Here is a 12558-nt window from a genome sequence, read left to right as displayed (position 1 = left end):
CCCCACCCCCCAAATTCATGTCCTTTGTGAATGTGACCTTATTTGGAAATAAGATCTTTACAAATGTAATTAAGATGAGGTTATACTGGATTATGGTGGGCTCTAAACCAAATGATGGGTGTTCTTATAAAGTCATGTGAAGACACAGAGAGACACACACAAAGAGGAGAATGACATGTGAAGATAGAAACAGACTGGAGCGATGCATCCACCAGACAAGGAATGCCAAGGATTGACTACAACTAGCACAAAATGGAAGAGGCAAGGAAGGATTCTTCCCTAGGGCCTTCAAAGGATACATGGTCCTGTCCACTCCTTGATTTTAGACTTCCGCACTCTAGAAATTTAAGAGAATAAATTTCTATTGTTTAAGTCAGTTTATAGTGCTTTGTTAAGGCATGTTAATTAATTTCAGTAATACAGCATATGTAGATATTATATAAGCTATATTATGGGATGGCAAGATATGGTTGGTGACACTGAATTAACCAAGGAAGAACTCTGAAAGAACAGGTATTGAATAAAGGAGCCATAGCTTGGCAGCAACGAGGTGACAGGCTATTTGTCATGGTATACAGTTTAAATAAAATCTCCGAAGCCGTAGAGTGAAAGCACTGAACTTAGAAAATGTCAGAAGCCTTGGCAACCTGGAATAGAGATTTAGAATGTCATTCTGAAGCCATTTATTTTAGTTTTAAGAGTCACTGTGAAACTACTAAAACATTTTAGTTTTGCAAGTCTTTTATTCGATAATCTTACAATAGCTTGATTCTATATCTGAGTTTCATATGTAACATTAAAATTTTATAAACTGACTGCACTGTCCTGATTTAATTCACAGTGGCATTTTAAAAATTATAAATCATAGGATGTTCTTCACTATTCCACAAACGTGTAATATTGCTTCCAGTATGTCTATTTCCAAAAGTGACCATTCCAAGCTTCTGTGATAAAAAAAAAAAATGAGCAGTATCATTTACTTTTTAATTAGATCAAAATATAAATTTGAAAAATATATATGGAATATAATAACAAAAGTTTCAGATATGAAAAAGACAATCTTGGCAAAAAGAAAAAAAATGAAAGTTAGTAGAGCTAGTATTTTATAGAGACGATCTAAAAAGAGAGAAGCTGCAGTAAACGATTTGACTTGACTACCCAGATTAAACAACTGTACTATTCACATGCAGAAAACAGATATGTTTAATTACTTTTTGTAATTATATCATGTAATCATCACATAAAAACCTTCTCGTGTAGTGCTGTAACTCAAAACTGGTGTGCTATATAAATGCAGCCATTTGCTGGTTTTCCTTCTTTACACATCATTGAATTTCAACAACTCCATTTCATCTTTTTATGTCTTGTCAGCCCCAAAGTAAATTCTTCTTTAATGTAATTAGCAATTAATTATAAGAATTATCTATGTGACCCATATGTTTATAGAAATAAACTCTGGCAGGCTGGTTAGTATTGGAGAGCGCACACAGGGCGCAACTTGAAGCTGGAATGAATAGCTTTACCCCACAACTCAAATACAAACAAATACCATCTGGCACTTCTAAATTCAATTTTGCTTTTTAAATGCTGCAGTGAGGCAGCCAGTTAAACTAACACAGTGGTTCTCAAAGCGGGCTGCACATTCAATCACCTCGGGGCAGAGAGGAAGGGCCTCATAAAAAATACCTAAGCCTGTGACCTACCCCAAACCAGTTAGAACGTCTGGCAGTGGAGCCTGAGCTGCCTTTTTTTTTTTAAGTTCCTGGGACAATTCAATGAGCAGCCAGGGTAGAAAACCACTGCTGGACTATTTCAAATTCCACCGCAACCTTGAAAGCTGCAACCACCTTACGAAACCAGCAGGTGGCAACAGCCACACTGAAGAATCAGTTTCAGTTGCTAGGGTTTCTAATCTCAGGGTTTCTCTCCCTCATTTGCTGATGAAGATTGCATAAAACCACAGAGGCTTGAGAAACAATGGAGAAAGGAAATGTAAAATTAGTTTTTTTTTTTTAATCTTATTTGTAATACAAGTTAATATTCATAAGGAAACAAGGTATGCTTACCAAATATTAGCATTAGAATTCTATCCTTCAAAGCAGGGGTCAGTAAAGTATGGTTTGTCCTCTGTCTGTTATTGTAAATAAAGTTGTACTGGAACACAGACAAATCCATTTATATCGCCCAGGGCTGCTTTCAAACTACGATGGCAGAATTCAGTAATTTCAGCACAGAAACTAGAAGGCCCACAATGCAGAAAATATTTAATACCTGGTTTCTTACTGAAATACTTTGCTGGCCCCATAACCCAGACAAATTAACATATACAGTGAACTGCAGCCCCATCTCCCCTGCAGAGGCAGGTCTCAGGCTAATGTGAACGAAGCGGGTCGAGATGGGCTGACACAAGCAGAATTAATGGGTTAATATATGCACGGCACTGAACGTATTTAGAGTGAAAAAGAGAGGGTTGTTTTAGTCACTTTTGCATTCTCCATGAGCTTCTTTAAGTACACATATATACCTCATGCAGAAAAAACATCTTTCTGGGCAATTTAGACTAGCTGTAGCCCAGAAAGGCTTTAGGAACCAAAGGGAATTGTCTTTAGTTAACAGGGCTGCAAAGTGCTTCTTTGGAAAGAAATGACATCCAGTGCTGTCCACAGTGAGAACAATGACGTAATGAGTATTCAGTGATGATGCATATCGACCTTAAAGAGGAGAAGCGGAGAGCCAAAAGCATCACCACTGCTGCCTCAGCCACAATGGCCTGACAGATGAAAGTCAAGAATGGTCAGGACCAATGGCAAAAGCATGTTTCCTTGTACACACTAAGTCTCCAGGAAGAGCAGAGGCCTGGGAAGAGTTGTCCTCTTGCTATTTCTTCCTTTTTGGTTTTCTGATTCTGGGCTTGCTTGTAATCAAGTCAAACAGAATCCTATGCCATTGTCCTTATCTTATAGATACTTAAAGTCAGGATGATAAACGTAAACTCACAAGCCACCACTACTGATCCCAAGAACAACAACTGAATATTATGAACAACTCGGTGTCCACAAATTTGATAAATTAGATGAAATGGACGAATTCCTTGAAAGACACAATCTACCAAAACTCATACAAAGAGAAATAGATAATCTGAACAAGCCTGTATCTATTAAAGAAACTGAATCAAAAATTAATAACAGTCCAAAATAGAAAGCAGGAGGTCCAGATGGTTTTACTGGTGAACTCTATCAAACATTCAAAGAAGAAATGATACCAATTCTCTACCACCTCCTTCTGAAAAATACAAAGAGAGGGGCCACTTCGCAACTCATTTTATGAGGCCATTGCTATGAGTCAGAATCGACTAGACGGCAGTGGGTTTGGTTTTTTGATTTTTATTACCCTAATGCTAAAACTAAAACCAGACAAAGACATTATAAGAAAGGAAAACTACAGACCAATACCTCTAATGAACATAGGTGCAAAAAGCCTCAACAAAAATACTAGCAAACCAAATCTCATCATGTATAAAAAGAGTTATACACCACAACCAAGTGGGATTTATTCCAGGTGTGAAAAGCCAATTCAACATTTAAAAATCAACTAATATAAACCATCACACACCGAGAGGCTAAAGAAGAAAAATCGTATGATCATATCAACAGATGCAGAAAAAAATCTGACAAAATCCACTATCTGTTCAAGATTAAAAAAAAACCCCAGCAAACTAGGAATAAAGGAAATCTCTTCAACTTGATAAAGAACATCTACAAAAAGCCTACAGCTAACATCATACTTAAAATAGTAAGAAACTAGATGTTTTCCCCTAAGACTAGAAAACAAGACAAAAATGTCCCCTCTCACCACTCCTATTCAACATCATATTGGAAATTCTAGCTAATGCGAAACAAGAAAAGGAAATTAAAGGTACACAGATTGGGCAGGAGGGAAAAGAAATGTCTTTGTTTGCAGATGATATGATTGGCTATGTAGAAATACTCCTAAATATAAATAAAAAAATTCCTGGAACTAATAAGTGATTATAGCAAGGTTGCAGGATACAAGGACAATATACAAAAGTCAACTGCTTTCCTACATACCAGTTATAAACAATTGGAATTTGAAATTAAAAATGCAATATCATATCACATGTAAGATGATTAGCTAACTGAAATTTCAGTGCTGAGCTTTGTTAAATGATTCCACCAGAGGCGAAACTTCCGTGGATAAATAAATCAAACAGCTGAACTTTAAAACAACAAAAAAGGCAACATCATTTGCATTAGCACAAAAAAATGAAATTCTTAGATAAAAATCTAATAAAATACGTTCAAGATCAATATGAGGAAAGCTACAATACGCTAATGAAAGAAATCAAAGAACATCTGAATAAATGGAGAGATATTCCAGGTTCATGGCTAGGAAGACTCAATATTATTAAGATTTCAGTTCTTCCCAATTTGATCTATAGATTCAACATAATTCCAATCAAAATCCCAGCAAGTTATTTTGCGGATATCGACAAACTGATTCTAAAGTTTATACGGAAAGGCAAAAGACCCAAAATAGTCAACATGATACAGAAGAAGTACACAGTCAAAGGACTGATACTACCTGACTTCAAAACTTACTATAAAGCTACAGTATGGTATTGGTGGAAAAAAAAACCATTGCCGTCAAGTCAATTCCGACTCATAGCAACCCTATGGGACAGAGTACAACTGCCCTACAGAGTTTCTAAGGGGTGCCTGGAGGATTTGAACTGCCAACCTTTTGGTTAGCAGCCACCAGGGTTTCCATATTGGTGAAAGGATAGACAAATATATCAACGGAACAGAATAGGAAGTCCAGAAATAGACCCCCAAAATATAGTCAACTAAAATTTGACAAAGCAGCAAAAGCTATTCAATGGAATAAGGGTAGTTTTTTCAACAAATAGTGTTGGAACAACTGTACATACACATGTAAAAAAAAAATCTAGATACAGACCTTACACAAAATTAACTCAAAATGGATCACAGGCCTAAATGTAAGACACAAAACTATAAAACTTCTACGAGATAACATACAAAAAAACCTAGGAGACCTTGGGTTTGGCAGTGGGTTTTTAGATACAACACCAAAAACATGTTCTGTGAAAGAAAAAAATTGGTAAGTTGAAACTCCTCTATGAAAGACACTGATCAGAGAATGAAAAGACATAGAAGAATTGAATTCAAAATAATAAAAAGAACTCTTAGGACTCAACAATAGAAAAACCATCAAATTACAAAATGGGCAAAAGAACTGAACAGACATCTCACCAAAGAAGATATACAGAGGGACGACAAACAAGCATATGCTCAATATCATATGCCATTAGGAAACTGCAAATTAAAACCGTGAGACACTACTGTACACCTATTAGTCATTTTAGAATGGCTTAAATCCAAAACACTGACAACACCAAACACTGGTGAGGATGTGGAGCAAGAGGAACTCTCAGTCATTGCCGGTGGAAATGCAAAATGGTACAGCCATTATAGAGGACAATTTGACAGTATTTTACAAAGTTAAACATAGTCATGCCATAAGACCCAGAATTACGCTCCAAGGTATTTAACCCAAATGAGCTGAAAAGTTATGTCCACATAAAAACCTACACAGGAATTTTTATAGCAACTTTATTCATAATTGCCAAAAATTGAAAACAAAAAAGTATCCTTCAATAGATGAACAGATAAACAAACTATGGTACATCCATAAATGGAAAATTATTCAGTAATTTAAAAAAATTAGCTATCAGATCACAAAAAGACATGAAGAAACCTTAAATGCACATTTCTAAGTGAAAGAAGCCAGTCTAAAAAGACTACATATTGTATGATCCCAACTACACTCTTTCCTCACTTATTGACACAGGTTCCAAAGACTGGGTGGTTAGGCGAAATTGGTGTTATGTGAAAACGGAGGGTGACTACATCAGATCACAGAAATGGAGGATGACTGCATCACTTAACTGCCAAACCACTGAGAATCATGGCCCAGCCAAGTTGACATGAAAACTTAATCATCACAGGCAGCGTTATTGTAGCCTTGCACCTCATTATGGCAGTAAAAGTTTTCTGTATTATACTGTAATGGTAGATATATATCACTAAGCATTTGTCAAAACACAAAGAACTGCACAACAGAGTGAACCCTAATCTAAACAATGGACTTAAATTAATAAAAACGTCAGTATTGGTTTATCAACTGTAACAAACGCACCACACTAATGCAAGATGTTAATAACGAGAGAAACTGTGGAGCAGAAAGGGAGTATATAGGAATTCTCCATTTTTTGTACAATTTTTCTATAAACCTAAAGCTGCTCTAAAAATAGTCTATTAAAAAAGGAATAGGGCTAGGCCAGAATGCAAATAGGACTCCTACACATAGCTCATACACTTGAACAACTATACCAACATATCATACATATTGGATCCTCAACAGATCATTAATTTACTAGAAATCAAGATTTTGTTAACAATCAGGGCAGCCAAAGTTCGTTAACAGGAAAGGATTGAAAAGTACTTTACATCAAGTACTTGAAAGTAAAAATCTAGAATATATAGAAGTCAGGAACCTATTAGATTTTAAGAGCTAGAATGGTACAAAGGAAGTGCAAAGAAAATGGCCTTAGTGTAGGTACTAAGAACTGACAAAAAGAAAATTGAAGTTAGGTCGCCGATAAAACGGCTACAGTAATCCAGATAGAAACTATCATCCACTTGCTGGAAGTAGTTAAACCAGACTGGCTAAGAGACCAAGATAAAGACTGCATAAGAGGATATATAGTATGATCTCACTTTTCTCAAAAAAAGAATTTTAAGACAGGAAAACATCTGGAAATTGTTAATAATTATCATTCTGGGGAATGAAATTGGACAAGAAATTCTCAAATTCATTTCCTTCTGTATAGACTGACTTTTCTGCAGAGATAGTATCACTTCTGAAATTTTATTTTATTTTTTGAGATTTCAAATGCTTAAACATTTGTTTAAAAAAAAAAAGGAAGGAGACTGCTCTAACTTCTCAGATGAATGGGACAAAGAATAAGAATAACCGCCTCTCAAGCATATCCTGAGTGTTACCTTAAATGCTGTGCTAAGTGCTTTAGAGTGGTTCTCAAGTCCCAACAACCTTCTGGGATAGGCATTATATCCGTTTGACAGCTGTGGAAACAGAGAATTAGAAAAGGCAGGTAACTTGTTCAAGGTTACACAACGAGTGGAATTTCACCTTCATCTGACTCCAAAGCCACTCTTCTATGCTATGAGGAGTCACAGATCAGGGCATGAATTGCTATCAGGAGCCATGGAGTCAATTCCAACACAGCAACTCCATGTGACAGAGTAGAACTGCCCCACAGGGTTTTCTAGGTTGTAATCTCTACAGAAGCAAATCGCCAGGTCTTTCTCCTGTGGAGCGAGTGGGCAGGTTCAACTGCCAACAATTTGGTTAGCAGCCTAGCGCTAAACCTTCATGACACCAGGGCTCCTTAAGGTTTGAAGACCTCAAAATCCCGTTTTTTATCCCAGTTAGACTGCAGTTTTATTAATACCAAGGGAAATACAAATGGCAATTCTGTGTTAGCCAAGTATAAAATTTTCTTACTGACTCTCAATATTCCTGATAGGTTGAAACCTATTACTATTTCGTGAGTTTACTCCAAGATTCAAACATCTCAATTATTTACATTTCATCCTGCCCAAGAAATCACTAAGTATTGTACCTTCCCACTTGTAAACTATCCAACCTTTATGTACACTTTGAGCCCTGGTGGTGCAGTGGTTAAACGCTAGGCTGCTAACCAAAAGGTCGACAGTCTGAATCCACGAGCCCTCCTTGGAAGCCCTGCGAGGCAGTTCTACTCTGTCCTATAGGGTTGACGACGGCAACGGGTTTTTATGTACACTTGATATTTAAACATTTACATCTGTTCCACGCAGCTAAACTTCTTTCATGAATTTATTCTATTGTCTCTTCTGTTCCATCCCTCAATATTACTCCTACACATAGCTCATACACTTGAACTCTACCAACATATGATACATATAAGATCCTCAATAAAAAAAGATCCTCAATAGATCATTAATTTACCAGAAATCAAGATTTTGTTAACAATCAGGGCAGCCAAAGTTCGTTAACAGGAAAGGATTGAAAAGTACTTTACATCAAAATCTTTGAAATTGTTGGCATAAACAGCATAAATTACTGATAAATGCACTGGATTTTTTTTTTTTTTTTGCATAATGATCTTTATGTTTTGTTTCATTTTTCCCAGTATTATTGAAGACTTCCTAACAATTTTCTACCTACTGAGGAAATTCCAGGTTTCTAAACAAAGATATTAGGTTAAATAATACGAAGTTGCTGGATTTCTAGGTCAAAATTGGTAGAATATTTGCAATTTCATTTGGTTTAATCTACTTCAGAAACAGGTAGGAGAAGGTGGAGATTAAAATGGAAGTGAAGATTCCGCTTAAAGGCATCAGAGTTTTCTTTTAAGACTCTAAAAGTTATGATTAGGACTGGAAAATACAATAATAATATAGCATTTTAGTAACTGGTTCTGTCAAAAAACAATGTAGGTCTATGTTAAGTAAAAAGGTGTCTAACGCACATTTTAATGGCTAAAAAGCAAACGCGAAACTTCTAATTCAAAACGTTCTCCCCTCTCTTTTCTAATTATTTGTGAAAGAATCCACTATCAAAGTTTCAACTTTTTAAATTCGGAGTTTGTGGTTTGATTCTTTCTCTTAAACTCACAGGCTGTGGTTTCTTTCCCCACCCTGCCCCTCAGTTTGCACGGCAAATACCCCTCCAATAATTGAACTTTCCATTAAATCCAGGAATAGGCAAACGCTAGCCTGAGGTGGCCTTCTTGGAAATCCTGGGGCTCCCATTTCCCGTGGGGCACCCACACTTGTCAAAAGACCAGCGTCCAAGCCCTGGGGAGCGCGGCTGGCAGGTGCGTCCGGAAGCGCGGGGAGACTCCGGCCATCGCGTCCCCATTCCGGGCCTCAGTGTCCTGTCTAAGAAATCGGGGTTGGTGGCAGTGTGCGCAGATTTCCAAGCTCCTTTAGAGCCCGAGAGTGCAGTCTCCGAGGCTCTCTTTTTTTCTGGCCACAGCGGAATACGAGGCCCGGGAGAGGGGGCGGCTTTTCCGACGTCGGAACAAAGACGCGACGTGACACCTTGTAGCCGGGGTCCCCGTCTCCGCCCGCGGCCAGGACACGTCCTTACTCACCTGCTGGGCGGGAAGCCCCGCCAGGCCGAGCTCCGGACCCCTCAGGGCCGGCGCCTCCATTACAAGCGCAAACAGCCCGGGGCGCCGCAGCGCCTCCGAAGGGAAGATTTGAAAAGCCCGCCGCCGGTTGAAAGCCGCAGAGGACGCCAACCGCCCGGCCGTACCAAGTCGCGGGCGCGGGGGGGAAGGGGGCCAGGGATGCGGGACGGTGCGCGCACGCGCAGTGGGCCCGTCCCGCGCCCACAGCTCCCGGAGCCGGGACCTTAAGCAGTCGGGAGTTCACCCTGCCAGCCGGGCGGAGAAGTGGGGAGCGGCGAGCTGACTTAAAGCACTGATTGGGATGTGGGCGGTCCTGGGACGGGAGTGGGTGGGGCTATAGGGAAAGCATCGGAGGTGCTGAGCCGACCTGACCCAGCGCGGGAATTAGAGTGGCGTTTTCCATGACTGGGATCTCTCTTCTGTCTGCATCCCGCCAAACTCCGTCCCAAGCGTTCAGGGGCCGGCTGACTCAAGGCTTCTGTCACTGGGCACCTACAAACAGCTCAAGGACCACTGGTGTCACTTGGACCATCTCTCTCCCAGACAACCAGGTGACATTGCTGTCAAACATAGAACTTGCCCTCTCCTCTCACAGAGCACCTGGTTGGCACCCAGGGTCACTCAGATATTACAGCCTTGTTAATCAGGCTCTGAAGACACCATGTTGGGCAATTCACAAAATCTTCTTTTGCCTCCGCTGTTTATAATCCCAGATGTACCCCCCACCCCACCCCAAGTACTCTTCCCTTTCTTGCAAAACACTCCATTCATTACCTACTTTTTCCTTGTAATTCTCCCACCAACTTCCAAGGTGACAGCGGAATGAGGTACTTTTCCCCCAGAGCCCCATTTCTCACTGCCCCTAAACATCAGCGCAAAGACTGTTTTCAGTAAAATGGTTTTGATATTAATGCGGGTAATATGGAACGTTTAAAAAGCAAAATTGAAGTGGTGAAGACTTCAGACTTTTATCAGATTCTTACAATTTATTGTCCCCGGACGATCCTGACTTACCCTTGGAAAGACAACAGGAAACCTCTTTGGGCGTCTACCATTTTTTCTCCAAAATCAACACTCCACCCTCACCTCAGAGAAGGCCCCAAAGCATCTCTCCTTCTATAAATGGCAACCATGGCTTTTATTTGCCTGGGACAGTCCCTGTTTGGGCCTGTTGTCTCAATGTTTGACCCATTTACTACTGTCCCAGGAAAAGTTTGTTTAGATATTAAATTACATGGTCACCTTATCTAAAGCGGTGTGTTTTGAAGATACACTTCCGAAAATATAATGACTGCCCTTAGTTTACGTGGATAATTTTCATCTTAGATGCCATTTGAATTAGGTGATACTAGAAGCCGCCCAGCTAGGAATGACACCTCCCATATCCTTACATAAATGATAAAATATGTAGAGCTTAAAGTCACAGAGTTTACCTTATTGTCTCCAAACACAGATCTAAATTCCACAGTCATTAGGCTCCCCTTCCAGAGTGCACACCTCTCTCCTTAGGCTTGGCACTTTGTGGTGTAATTATCCCCTACTCGAAGTGAGCTGAATGAGCTTAGTGTATTATCTGACTCATAAAAGAAATACACACACACAGATCATCATTAGACATGTAGTATTTATCATATTAGACACACAGCTTGAAGACTCAGATCAGAATATATTTAGAACCCATCATTTGATGGAAAGTCAGCCAACGGCAAGCCAACCAATTTGAAATTGGACACTGACGCAGGAATATTTGTTGAACGAATACTGGGTATAACTGAAGATGCATTCATTTATAATACTCAGAGAAAGGGACCTAGGAAAAGTCATATTTAGTAATTATTACCTGTAGGACAGATAGTTTTTATTATAGACGTTTCTCTCTGGAAAAGAAGACATGATGTGGTACTATCTATTTTTCATCAAGGGGTGTTCCCAGGAAATGTTTATGATACAACTATTACACGGTAATTAAAATACCTCAGAGTAGGACCATTTTTCCTTACTTCTTCCCAGGTCCTTTCTTGTTACTACTGCTAGTTTCATCAGACATCAATTTCCCTGGTGTATGTTGTGTGTATATGAATAGAATCATCAAGGAAATTACCAAGAGGTTAAAGATTTCACATGTACTTAGGCATATTAGCTTGAGAATTTATTTACTCATTCTTTATTTATATGTAATTTTTTTAAAAAATGGTAGGAAATACTACCTTTCACCATCGCAAATATCTGAGAGTTAACATTTGAGCATCTCTTGATGTATGTATCCACAATTTGTCTGTCAGTTTGTCCTACTGTAGCGGCTTGCGTGTTACTGTGATGCTTGAAGAAATGCCACTGGTATTTCAGATACCAGAAGGGTCACCCATGGTGGACAGGTTTCAACAGAGCTTCCAGACTAAGATAGACTGGGAAGAAGGACCTGGTGAAAACCTGACAAATAGCAGGGGACCATTGTCTGGTATAGTGCTGAAAGATGAACGCTTCTGGTTGAAACGAGCTGAAAATATGACTGGGGAAGAGCTGCCTCCTCAAAGTAGAATGCACCTTAATGACATGGATGGAGTGAAGCTTTCAGAATCTTCATTTATTGAGGTGGTGTGACTCAAGATGAGAAGAAACACTGCAGACATCCACTAATAATTGGAAAGTTGAATGTACGAAGTATGAACCTAGGAAAATTGGAAGTTGAAAAAAATGAAACGGAATGCATAAACATCAATATCCTAGCCATTAGTGAGCTGAAATGTACTGGTGCTGTCCATTATGAATCAGAAAATCATAGGGCCTGCTACGCCAGGAACGACAAATTAAAAGGAGCAGCATCGCATTCATTGTCAAAAAGTACATTTCAAGATCTATTCTCAACTACAACACTGCCGGTAATAGGACAATATCCATATGCCTACAAGGAAGATCAGTTAATACGAATATTATTCAAATTTACATACCGACGACTAATGCCAAAGATGAAGAAGTTAAAGGTTTTTACCAACTTCTGCAGTCTGAAATTGATCAAACTTGATATCAAGATGCATTGAGCATTGATAATTACTGGTAATTAGGATGCAAAACTTGAAAACAAAGAAAAAGGATCTGCAATTGCAAAATATAGCCTTGGCAATAGAAATGACACCTACACAGGAGATCGTGCGATAGAATTTTGCAAGACCAATGACTTATTATTTATAAATACCTTTTTCAACAACATAAACAGTGACTATACATGTGGACCTTGACAGATGATTACACAGTAATCA

At 39.0% G+C, this 12558-nt stretch overlaps 1 protein-coding gene across 6 annotated transcripts in view; it reads right to left on the bottom strand.

Moving 5' to 3' along the window:
• Positions 1 to 9550, bottom strand: part of RTKN2 (rhotekin 2) — a 143569-nt gene extending 134019 nt beyond the window's left edge. For 4 of the 6 annotated variants that reach the window (XM_049855658.1, XM_049855653.1, XM_049855657.1 and 1 more), the window contains exons 1-2: positions 9263 to 9550; positions 7104 to 7184 (exon numbers count right to left, since the gene is read on the bottom strand). In XM_049855658.1, the coding sequence (XP_049711615.1) occupies positions 7104 to 7184; positions 9263 to 9322 (141 nt within the window). In that variant the 5' untranslated portion in view covers positions 9323 to 9550. The remainder of the gene's footprint in view (positions 1 to 7103; positions 7185 to 9262) is intronic. The other 2 variants (XM_049855655.1, XM_049855656.1) reach the window with 1 other exon arrangement.
• Between the last annotated feature and the right edge of the window lie 3008 nt (positions 9551 to 12558).

Source organism: Elephas maximus, chromosome 16 (genome assembly GCF_024166365.1).
Source record: "Elephas maximus indicus isolate mEleMax1 chromosome 16, mEleMax1 primary haplotype, whole genome shotgun sequence".
NCBI classification, from domain to species: domain Eukaryota; kingdom Metazoa; phylum Chordata; class Mammalia; order Proboscidea; family Elephantidae; genus Elephas; species Elephas maximus.
Note: the sequence above shows the minus strand (reverse complement) of the source record. Positions and strands in the feature narration are given on the sequence as shown.